Consider the following 13,253-nt stretch of genomic DNA (forward strand, 5'->3'; position numbering starts at 1 on the left):
GCGTCCGCTGGCCAAGTGGTCCAGGCGCATGCCACATAATAGGTTTTGGCAATTGGCAGCATGTTGCATGTTTGAGTCCAGTTCATGACGACCTTTGCTGCATGTCTCTCCCCTTCTCTCTCTTCCTCTTTCCTGTCCATATTCACTTGATACTATCAATCAAAGCCCAAAACAAATCTTTAAAAGAAAAATAATCCCTATCCCTTCTTGTATATAAGCCTTTGCAGGAAACTACACTGACATTTTAAGTATTTTAGCATGGGCTAAAAGAATATACCCCAAATAAATCTGATGAACAATTAGCACAAATTATGCAACCAAAATGTGAGTAATACGTATATTATATATATTATATTATATATAAGTATAATTATAAGAAGAACATTGTGAGACATTTTCCTTTAGACCGAAATATAGGCTATATAGCCACTATTAATTTATTATAATTGTGGCACTGAATGGCATTCAATCAACTATACACAACACAACATTTGTCTCTTCCTGTCATGTGAGAAAGTGTGATGACAGAGGAGAGAAGAGACGAGTTATGACGCGAGGAGGAAGGGGGCTATCATGAGCCACATTATGGAAATAAGGTGCACGAGCATGTGCCAGTTAAACCGCAGTGCCGTGCGAGCGGGATGAGGCATGGTTGGTACTGGCAGGCAGCGGGCGGGCGGGTTTGGACGGTAAATCGGGTCGGTCGGTAGATGGCGGTAACCCCAGCAACCCGATCCAGCAGCAGGTTCACAAGCACCGTGTTCTCAGTTTGCAGCATTCGCACTGAAGGCAAAGGAGCTGGGCCAGTTTGAAGGACACCAAATGAAACAGGAGCGCTCGCGTCGGGTCCTCCTCCTGAGTTTTGCGCGTAGCCTGTCCTCCCGACCAGGAGACAGCACGTTTTCATAAAAACAACAAAACAAAAGGGAAAATAAATCAAAAAAACCATGGAAGCCAAATCCAATTCGTTCTCCAGCAACAAGGAGGAAAAGGCGGACGGGAATAATGTGTTTCAGAGGCAAGACTCTATACAGAAGAATAACATGGGGAGCCAGAGCATCAACAAGGACCACGGCAATTCTGTGGGCTTAAAGGGGGAGCGAGAAGAAGCCATGGTGGGGTTTGACGACCTGGACGGGGCCAACCGAACCTTTATGCAGCGGCAATTTGGAGCCATGATGCAGCCTGGAGTCAATAAGTTCTCCTTGCGAATGTTCGGCAGCCAGAAAGCCGTGGAGAAAGAACAGGAGAGGGTTCAAACAGCAGGATACTGGATTATTCATCCATATAGCGATTTTAGGTAAGAGGGATTGGAAGTCATGTTATTTTCCTTCCCCTTCTCCCCTCCCGTCACACTCAGATCTGCAAGGCACAACGCACGCACGACACACACACACACACACACACACACACACACACACACACACACACACACACACACATCACGCACATTCGCACACACCCACATAGACGCGCTCGCAGGGCGCACGCAATGCCTGCCCCCAAGCGCATATGCTAATCTCGCCTTGCATATATAGGCAATTACCGCGGGGCTGATGGCAATGGCATCACTATATCAGCAGCATTTGAGTGCAATGTTTTTAATTGCAGTGTATTTTATAATATTAGGGAGGAGCATGCTGTTACGGTGCTGCACTGAGGTGCCCTTGGAAAAGGGATGGTGAATGTCATGCCTTGCGCGCACGCGCCACACACACACACACACACACACACACACACACACACACAATTGTTCCACCATAACAGCAATTATCCTGTGTCATGGTCGTCATTGCGACATATGCGGTTTCCGAGAGGCGACACCTGCCATGGCTGTGCGAATAACATGACCACATGCATTACCATTATATAGCATCACGGATGTAAACACTTCGTTATAGCCTACTGTAGGCGTGGATGAGACGGCAAGCATTGGTGCGAAACTGATATAATGCGGTAAATGCGAGACATAAATGATCAACTATATATATATGAATTTGGCCATCGTTTTCCGGAAAGAACGAGTGAAAAAAGGCTACCACATAATAATTTAAGGCCCACTGATCTAATCTATTGGCCAAAATGAAACATAAAAAATTGTATTTCGGAAAGCCATACAACCTATAACTGCTGTGGAAATGTGATGGAATGCGTTTCAAATGGACCGCATAGAAGAATATCTGTAGCCAATATAGAGTCGTCTGAAATTGGAATGCGACATGACATCTGTTTGTTTTTAGTTGGTCTGTCTGTCATTATTTCACCGTGCGCAAAAACGTGCTTAGCCTAATGCGCATCGTCCAAATCGTACTAAAGGAGCTAAGGAACTGAAACGGGTAGTCTAAACATCCTCAGTGTTCATTCATTGACAACTCCGAGAGTATTACTTCTATGGGCATGCACGCACAGAGAAATGAACAACATGAAGGACTTGTAGGCTGTGTTGTGTATAGGCGAGGCCGGTTCTCCACAAGCTGCCTGTTTACAGTTCACCAATTCACCAATTAAGCGTCTCAGCTGGTGCTGTCTGGTTCCACCGGAGTCCCCTGACACGCAGCTTGACTGTGGCAACCGGCAATCAACTCCCCGTTTTCCGTTTGATCTCCCATCACCATGCTACACGTTGCCTTAACACGGCGCTGTCCATGGTGCTGAACCTCTATCCAGCCTGATACAGTACAGTACAGTATATCTGCATGTGTGTCTCCCTGCAGCTAGACTTGTGGTTCTCAAACTTTTCCATTCCAAAGACCCCCATAACTCTCAGAGGAACAGACCTGTAACGGGTCCATTTGCAACCCCCTCAAGGAACCCTGGTGGTCCCTGGACCCCACTTTGAGGACCACTGGTAATGCCAGCTGGATCCTAACTTGAACTGCAATGTGAAATACTCAATGTTAAGTGTACAAATGGACCCAACTAAACCTATAGCCATATATTGGAGATATAGAGCATTTTTGTGTGTGTGTGTGTGTGTGTGTGTGTGTGTGTGTGTGTGTGTGTGTGTGTGTGTGTGTGTGTGTGTGTGTGTGTGTGTGTGTGTGTGTGTGTGTGTGTGTGTGTGTGTGTGTGTGTGTGTGTGTGTGTGTGTGTGTGTGTGTGTGTGTGTGTGTGTGTGTGTGTGTGTGTGTGTGTGTGTGTGTGTGTGTGTGTGTGTGTGTGTGTGTGTGTGTGTGTGTGTGTGTGTGTGTGCGCCACGTCTTCAAAATCCAATCTCCCATTCAGAAACTATGTCTAATTGATAAACACCAATGATCCCCTGGGCAATGTTCCCCTGGGCTATTTGATTTGTGATAGCCAATCAATAACAAAACAATTAGGCTATATATCCATGCAACCAATGCAAGGCTGTAGGCTGAATAAGAAAATAAGATTTATTTTTAAACATACACACAAAGTAGTAGTACAGAACAGTCAATAAGCTTAGCAATCCCTGAAAACGGTTGTGTAAGCAGTTAGACCACTTCTACAAGATACAGCAAAAGAACAGATCCCCGCCAATCTGTCGGGAAAGAGTTATATATGAATCCCAAATGTTTCTGAAATTCTGCTGGACTAATAAGTGAGAGACAGGATGAAAGACCTGTGAGAATACAGAAGAAACGCTGTTGAGTAATGATGTTGGACACAGACCTCCAAGGGTATTTAAAATCTTGTTTTTCAGGACCGGAACCCCTTTTGGTGTTTTAAGGATTATGTTATAGATCTACAAGCTCGTAGTGTGGCACCGAGTGCTGCGCTACGAGCTTGTAGATCTGCTATTTTGTTTAAATCGTGAAAATGCGTGCAAATCTTTGAATATATATTCTTTCCCAGTGAACGCTTTTAACTCAAATCTTTGCTTCTGTGGGGGTCCCTGGAACAACATATTTTGAGATTGGGGTCAGGGACCAATTATATATAATTCTGAGCGTCCTTGACAGTTGACATGAAATAGTTTGAAAACCACTGATATATAGAAACATAGGTTTTTCAGAAAACTGTCATGATTTAGAAGACATTTTGTAGAATCTGGACTCAGTCCTACATGGGTTAAGTTCTTTAGGAAATCAGACCGTCGATATTCCTTTCATACAAAATGTTAAGTTGTTTCACCATCACTAATCACACTGAGCTGGCAGTAGCCAGGCCTCTGTTCAGTGTGCCAAGACAACCCATCACACAACACATTCCAGAGGAATCCCTCGTCCCCTGCTCTATACAGGGAGGAACCCATGTGCTCGACCTGCAGTGATAGGCTTGTGGCTAGAGAGTGATACATACCCATGTCTTAACCCAGGCTTAAGCATGCAATTTATATTGTTACGTGAGTAGTATAGGCTATACTACTCGCGTAACAATATAGGCAGGGAGGGTACATGGTGGTTCCCTTTATTTTGCAATGAGTCGTGTTCTTCTTCTGAAGGGTAGGACTCTTTGTAGTGTTTGTAAAGAATTTCAGCACCGCTGCTTCACTGTTGTATCATTATAAAACATTAATTTGTGTTCAGTATACCTTTTTCCTCGGTTGAGGCAATTGCTTCCACCGATGGTTTCTGTACCAAACCAACCGTGCAGGCTATCTGATCTCATAATGAACAACCTGTCCTTATGTAACATCAGTCCATGAATGACACCACCATCCACGTGTGCTTTGTATGAGCGTTTGAAACTCAATAGCCAATATATTCTTTGTAAACAGTGGCTACTTAAAGATTCATGACAGGTTAGTAATATGCATTATTCATAGATATTTCAAAAAGGCCCCACTGCAAGCACGGACTGTCATGGCTTATGTTTTACTTTTTAGTTTGTTTTAAAAACGCCATTGACAATGAAGGGAGAATTTACGTCATATTGTCCCTCATTACGTCATATTGTCTCTTTATTGTTAATGGCATTTAATGTTTCTGTTGGCACCATTTGTTTTACATCAGCATTACATCACCTAATCAACATGAGTTAGACTTTAATATATTAGCGCCCCTCACTTCACATGGGGGTGATGTTTTTATTTTGTTTGTTTGTTAAGAAGAAGCTTTGGTCTTAGTGCAAAAGTCTTTCATTGTGGTTTTCTTTTGTCAGGCTATCATAGGAATGACATGGTTGGGTCCTGCAGGCTATTGCCAGGTGTCAAATGATGATGAAGGATAAAATGCCTCATTGGTTATGTCACAAACTATAGTTTATCTGACTGTGACTAAGATATGGTCATTGCTAAGCCAGTATCACAGAAACCCTAGGCTAGAGTACAGATCATTACTGTACCACACTGTCTGTAGTCTACTTCTCTGCTAGCCTCGGAGACTGTGTTCAACCCCAGTTTTCGCGCCATAATTATTATTAACTGGTGTTTTTTGTTTTGTTTTTGAACAGCACCCATTTGTGCTGGGACCACAACAACTGGAGCAATAGTGCTGTAGGTCCGTCCGACTCCGAGACATCCACCACTTGAGTTTCTACGTGCAGCTGCTGCTGGTCAAAATATTCCACAATTTTGATTTAAGCTACGATTGCACCATTTTAACTGCGCTGTTTATTAGTATCTTGCGTTGCCATCGTTTAGTTTGTTGTCATCCGTGAATGCATCGTCGGCAGTGCTTGGCACCAAGCCAACAACACAACTTCATTTTCGGGAAGATTTCTCGTACCACTAGAGAGAGGGGTTTCCTAACTTGTCTCATACCCGAGAAGGTATACGCGTACCACAGGTTGAGAATCACTGAACTACAGCATAGATTGGTCCTGAAATATTGTACGTTTAATTATATTAATGACCCATTCAAATGTTACCAATTTTGACACAGAAACAAAGGAGCTTTAAAATAAAATGTATCTACTATTTGATATTTACATTTTTTTTTTAACTGTTTGTGTTAATAAGTGTTAATACTTCAAACTTCACTATATAATTCTTGCAAAAAAGAAGGAGAAAAAAATAGGTTAAAATGTACACCAAGATGATCAAGATGATGGAATGAAGTGGTACTTCCTCTATCTTTGCTGGCACCACCTGTGTGTTGTGGAATTGAGTTTTTACATACTGTAGAGTTTAGACGATAAACTACTACTTGCTGGAGTGGGTTTTAGTCATTAAAAAAAGAAAGGGAAATTGGGTTAATATGCACTTTTAGCATATTAACCCAATTTATTTTATTTTTTTCTTTATTATGGCATGGTTATGGTTTTATGCTTTTTTAGGCACAGTGAACAGAGAGACTGAATTGCTATGAGAAAGATGGGGGATGAGTTGACAAGCAAAGTGCCAGTTGAATTTGAACCAGGATCTAGACTAGAGGCCTACAGGTTTATAGCCATATGTGCTCTTTTTCTGTGATCCAAAGGGACACCCCCAAACCTGTTTAATAATACAATAAACTAATACAATTATATTCATAAGATAGATATGAGTTACTTTAGACTAGAGGATGGCCTTTCAGTTCTTGCAACCTTATTGTTGGTAATAAGCACACCTTGCTGCGCTAAACTGTAAACTGCTACAGAGACTATCTAGTTATTATACTGTAGGTCTATGTAAAACCACAGAATGAAAGTGTCAATCTGGACTGCATGTCTAAAGTCTGTTAGAGAAATATCTGTTGCAGAATACAATAACCTTGTAACACTGCATTTGGAGGGAAATATCTGTTGATGTTTGTATTTCATGTTGTAATCACTTTTGGTGGCATCATGTTGAGGTTGACCAAGAAGATAGTGCTCATATTAGAATTATAATTTTCAAGTTTTGGATCTGAACTTGGATGTAGTGTACTGTTCTTGTACCTAATAATACACAGTAGATATGGAGCTAGACATGGACCTGGACTTTGCAGTGCTGGCAGTGGGTTCATGATAAGATCTAGCTCGAATATGATCTGGTTTCTCTATTGGAGGTAGACTTGTACTTTCTTCATACAGTACATACAGTAAGTAGTTATTTAATTAGTTCCATTTTAGTACAGTTTTCAATATTTTATTTAACCAGTAAAAACCAAATTGAGACTAAAGTCTTGGCCAAGAGAAGAGGCAAAAGGATCCTTAAAAGTGCCACATGTGCAAACTGTCACACAATTGGCAACGGTGTGAAGCACAATACCCATCGGACTTGAGTGAGGCAGATGTCACACATGGGATTTGCTGCTCGATAGTAAATTATATGAGCTGAGAACATGGTTTTATTCAGTACCCCATAAATATTTTATTATTAAGAGTGGGTATATAAAAATATTATGAGGTGTAGTGTGTTTTATACTTTTATATAACATTCAGCGATTTACACAAAGTCGTTACGGGGCATATCAGAAACGCATATAATAGTGCCCTCCGATGTCTGATGGTGTAAAAATACCTATGGTAGATATTCTTAACCAGCAAGATGACCGTCGTTTAGCTGAAGTGCAGACAATTATCTGACACATGATCTTTGGATATTTATAAAGCCAAGGCCCCTGCTTCATTTATTCAAACGGATCCATTACCAGGTGGCCAGTCTGCTAGGCAGAGAGGCAGCCAGTCAGCCATTCCACTTCAGTCTCTGCAGCCATAGCAGCAGACAGACAGCCAGGCAGTGTAGAGGCAGGCAGCAGGGATGGCGTCAGTGGAGAGTTTTCAGCATGAGATAGGATTCTTGAAAGCATCTATTTTCATTCATGGATGCCACGGCCCTTATCAGTTGCCAGGACACTTTGTGAAAAGAGAGGGGTGTCCGTGAATCACTTTTGGCTCTGTTCATCATTCCAAGACAGAGGGCACTGACACAAACATGTAATGTATGCTTTGACAAAAAAGGTGTCATACAAAAAGGATGTTTTGTTGAGAACCATATTGAACACCATGCAGGGCATTAGGCTTATGACAGAGAAAGCCACCCCGCCCTCGTAGGCAAGTGAGGGATCATGTAGGACCAAAGCCCCTCGCATGACAACAAACCTCATACCAAAAGCTTTACTTCATCTTATGGCAGTGTGTCTTGCCAAAAAGCAGTTATTTTTTACAGCCTAGTATAAATGAGTCTTAAAAAATAAATCAAGTGAGTGGTAACACTGTAATATTTCTCTCTTTGAATCATACATCACTTCTGTCCACGCCCCACGTTGAGCCTTAAGCATTGTGAACCCACCCCACCTCACAAGGTTCTAGCCTGGAAACCAGACGGATCTGCCACAGGAAAATAAATCCCTGTGGAGATTGGTCTGTCACTCCTCAGTTTGAAGTACATTTCGCTCACCCCAGAGGGTGACCAATCAGAGACCATTATTCAGAGTGAGTCTTTTTTGCTATGACGTTGGAATCTGTTTGTAACCGCCCCTTGGAAATAAATCTTCCACACCAAAGTTCCAGACTAATATCTATGCAGTGATATTAGTCTGCCATACCAGGCTAACAAAGTCAATTTCAATTATTCAATTGTGTTTCTGCTAAATCGAATGACAGGGAACATTTATAAGAAATTGGATTATTTATAGCAGGATAATGGCGTCTGATGTAGCACAAGAGATAAATGAAGCACCATTGAACAATAGCAGAGCAGTTGAAGAGGACTGTGGTAATTATTTAATCTTATCTAGTAAGATACTGTACAGTAATCAAATCATGAACATAACAACAATTATTTCTAAAATATAAAGACCAGAAATATCCACCCTATTTTTCAAACACACTATAGATGGATAATTGTTGTAAACATTTTCCACTTATTATTAACCACTTATGCCCTGCCTGCATACTTCTTTGTACATTGAATAGGAAAATAGCTTTTAGATCTGCTATTGTCACTGTTTCTGACAGTCTTTTGACAATTTTCTCATGCTCAAAATAGGTTGAAAGACCCTTTTAAAATGGCATGGAACTGTCGTGACACACACGTCGGTGCTTCAAAGCCATCAGACTTGAGTAGCACAGTCAGTGTGTCACTCTCTTTGCCATGGGAGAGGAGTCTGTATGGAACAAAATATGACTTCTTCACTCTGAAATCGGAATTGTCTCTTGAAATCACATCAATGTGTTTGCAAAGTGACAAAAAAAGTTAGAACATTTCATTTTGATTTCACATAAAAGGTGTGCACACTTACAGTAAGTTACTGTATATTAACACACATGCACATGCATGTACACATGTGATATAGGGGTGGGACGATATGGGTACCTCTAACCTCACAATACGATATCTGTGGTAATATTAGGCCCTCGATAATGATAATGTCACAATATTTGATATATAATTGTGTATCTTGCGATATTCAATATATTGCAAGAGATTTCATCAGCAATCTATCACAATATCTGTAACTGAAAAATATAACCATAAAAGGCAAAAATCTGGAATTATTCCTAAATCTAACAAGGTTTTTTGTATCACAAACTGGCCAATAAGTACATGAATCTTGTCTCCTCCAAACAGTAAAACACTGATGTACTGCAACTTGTCCACAACTTGTCTGTCCACAACAATGGGTAGCACAGTACTAACTAATCAATATCACAATATTGGGAGGACCTGGACGATACAATATATCGCGGGAGGAAGTATTGTGATATATCGCGATATCGATCGCGGAAGGGTTGACTCCCACTTTTAGACCAGAGTGACCAATGCGTTCCTCCAGGCTTTCATTCTTTGCTCTGACAAAAATGAAAGCCTGGTACTGAGGCTAGCACACTCCTAATGTGATACAGTAAATAAGTACTGTCCATAAAGGGATCATTTATATTTTAATTATTTAGGGTGTTTAGTGAACTTGTTCTGCCCCCCCCCCCTCCCCATTTAGTCCCTTGTTAGTGCCGAATCTGGGTTGCACATGGTTTGTTACTTTGCATAAAGTTCCACCTTGAATGATCCAGGTAGCTCCAGGTGTAGCTTTTCAGCAATCAAGTGATTATTACCACTGGCAGCTTTGCAGTTAGTTCAGCCACAGTGAAAGAAGGCAGCTTCAGTTTGATGTCCACTTCTGTGTGCCCTTGAGAAGCAAAGTTTGTAAGTAAATATGTTCAAGTCTGTTTAGTTAAATGTATAGTGACTTTGGAGAACATATGTACGTTTATTTATTGGTTTTCAGAGTGTTTTATACTGGTGTGAGGTGTCACAGGTTCAACAGCAGGACAGTGTCAATTTGTATGTTGAAATCGTACCATAGTTAGCTACGTGGAAATAAGAAGATACAAGACTTGTCATCTCTGAATGTGTGTGTGGGGATGGCTGATTTATCCTGTGAGCACTAGCCTGAGCTAATCCTCACTCACACCTACCTCTGAGTCCAATTAGTTTGACTCGATCAGCCACCAGGGCAGGTGTGGCTGCTTAAATCGGACATCATTGCCTGCCCTCATTGGTGGAAAGTATTAAGTACATTTCCTTAAGTACTGTACTTGAGTACAGTTGTGAGGTATTTGTACTTTACTTGAGTATTTCCAATACTTTTACTTCACTACATTTCAGAGGAAAATATTGTACTTTTACTCCACTACATTTATTACTTTGTTGAATTCTGATTATTATTACAAAAAAATTAACCGCACTTAAACCTTATATATATACATTTTGGCTATTGAATTGTGAGCTTGTAGATCTGCTATTTTCAAAATATTTTTCTAAATTCGAAAATGGGACATTCAGCATAATGAGTACTTTTACTTTTGGTACCTTAAATACATTTTAATGTCAATACTTTTGTACTTTTACTCAAGTAAATTTTGAATATCTGACTTTTACTTTTAATAGAGTACTTCTACAGTATATTGCAGTATGGATACTTTTTCCACCACTGCCTACCCTCCAATAGCCTATAGAGTGATACAGTACTCACAGCAGTGCTGCTGGTGATTCTTTTGAAAAACTGTATTATTTGGGGGCGGACCCAAGGGGATAGGGCTCTACCATCCATCCATCTTCAACCGCTTATCCGTAGTCTGGTCGCGGGGGGCAACAGCTCCACCAGCGAGCCCCGGACTTCCCTCTCCAGAGCAACATTAGTATAACTTCCTCCTGGGGGATCCCGAGGCGTTCCAAGGCCAGTGTGGCGTTGTAATCCCTCCATCTGGTCCTTGGTCTGCCCCGGGGTCTCCTCCCAGTTGGATGTGCATCGAGGACCTCCCTAGGGAGACGCTCGAGAGGCATCCTAATCCTAACCAGATGCCCGAACCACCTATAAGCTGGCTCCTTTCCAGGTGCCTTCCAGGGCTCTATACCAAAATATAATTCAATAATAAGTAAATATTGTTCAATATCTACTCAAAGTAGGGGTTAGGACAGTTCCTTAATTAAGTTACCAGTATCATCACTACTCACCCACTACATCACTACTCTTTTTACAAATTGGTTAGCTTGGCGATTCTGAACAACTGAATATCTGAAATTAGTCCTCGACGGGCACCGCGCTCCCTCGAGTCCATGCCACTGCTCGGGGTTAGGGTTAATCCATGCCACTGCTCGGAGTTAGGGTTAGTCCATGCCACTGCTCGGGGTTAGGGTTAGTCCATGCCACTGCTCGGAGTTAGGATTAGTCCATGCCACTGCTCGGGGTTAGGGTTAGTCCATGCCACTGCTCGGGGTTAGGGTTAGTCCATGCCACTGCTCGGAGTTAGGGTTAGTCCATGCCACTGCTCGGGGTTAGGGTTAGTCCATGCCACTGCTCGGGGGCCGAGTTTGAAGTCGGTCCGGTTAGTCCCGTATATGCCTTTTTGATCATCCAAAAAATGAATTGTGGGATGTAACATTTGTAATGACTTATGTTGTTGATGATGATCGAAATAAACAAAACTAATTATACACATGACTTGAACGTGGGCAATTTAGTATAGGACAGGATAGGATACGATGAGAAAGTGTAATAATTATATTCTCTGAATCCTACACACCGTTGCATGCTGATTACGTTTGGTTGCTTACATTGTTTGTATATTTATATATTGATGTATGTAATTGCTCTGCAGGTTCTACTGGGACTTGGTAATGCTCGTCATGATGATGGGGAATCTAATCATCATTCCTGTGGGAATAACCTTCTTCTCGGAGCAGACCACCACCACCTGGCTGATCTTCAACGTGGCCTCGGACACCATCTTCCTGGTGGACCTGGTCATGAACTTCAGGACGGGCATCGTGAACGAGGAGAGCTCCGAGATCATCCTCGACCCCAAGGTCATCAAGATGAACTACCTGAAGAGCTGGTTCGTCGTGGACTTCCTCTCCTCCATTCCGGTGGATTATATCTTTCTAATAGTGGAGAAAGGCTTCGACTCGGAGGTGTACAAGACGGCCCGTGCGCTGCGCATCGTGCGCTTCACCAAGATCCTCAGTCTTCTGCGTCTGTTGAGACTCTCCCGACTCATCAGATACATACATCAGTGGGAGGAGGTATGTATAACTATGTGCATATCGGTGTAGACGGAGGTTGTATATATACAGTGAATATGGGTGTAGACGGAGGTTGTATATATACAGTACTTATGGGTGTAGAGAGGGAGTTTGTGCATATGAGAGAGAGAGAGAGATATCTCTCTGTTGGGTGGAGTTTGTGTGTTTGCATGTTTACAGTCGAGCAGAGATTTAACCTTGAAAATGTCATATCGTGCCTTGGTAGAATAACAACGAACAGGAACTGTCAATGAGCTGAATGGCTGAAATTCCTTTTTCTTTCTTGAATACACCTCCAATCCACAATAATTTTCTTGTTCTTCTAAATTCTTCAGTAAAGTAAATGAGTAATTCTGAATAATATGTCAACTGGAAACATAACACAAAATGAAATGGAAAGGAATGATATCGAGAAGAATTATATATTCTTCTGGGGAGCCTTTATTCAGACTGGGGTAGATCTGTTGGATGCTTCATCTTTGTGTGGCTATATACAACAAAGAAGTTATGGCTCGCTGAACACAGCTCAGAATGATTCATCATCCTCCTCCCTGAGTCACACCACTTAACCTGACTGCAGTTTGGCTTCTGTTTCCCTCTAGCATTTCCGTTACATTATGGCTCATAATGATCACACAATGCCTCACACTGTGAGAGAATTGTTTTATTTTAATCCATAATCGTTCAAAGGAAACATGCAATCACTTGAAATCATTAAATGTGCGTGACAGGGCTTGTGCATTACAAAGGTCAGATGCTAAATTAAAATCTTTAGCCAGAAATTATGTAAAAAACAGAAAACAACATGACTATTTGACCTGCATGCCTGCAAACATTTATGCCAAATAAGCAAACATTCTATCTCAGTCTCACCTGATTAGGTTATAGTGTAGTGGTTATCTTCTTTTGATAATTGTGCACT

The 13,253-nt window shown here is 41.5% G+C and overlaps 1 protein-coding gene across 1 annotated transcript in view; it reads left to right on the plus strand.

Annotated features, from left to right (window-relative positions):
- Positions 1-947: 947 nt before the first annotated feature.
- Positions 948-13,253, plus strand: part of hcn1 (hyperpolarization activated cyclic nucleotide-gated potassium channel 1) — a gene marked incomplete at both ends in the record, with an annotated part of 94,895 nt that continues 82,589 nt past the window's right edge. Inside the window, 2 exons of the mRNA XM_080756815.1 lie at positions 948-1,300; positions 11,908-12,331. Of these exons, the coding sequence (XP_080612941.1) occupies positions 948-1,300; positions 11,908-12,331 (777 nt within the window). The remainder of the gene's footprint in view (positions 1,301-11,907; positions 12,332-13,253) is intronic.

This window comes from Protomyctophum bolini (genome assembly GCF_963924005.1).
Source record: "Protomyctophum bolini genome assembly, chromosome: 22".
Classification (NCBI taxonomy): Eukaryota; Metazoa; Chordata; class Actinopteri; order Myctophiformes; family Myctophidae; genus Protomyctophum; species Protomyctophum bolini.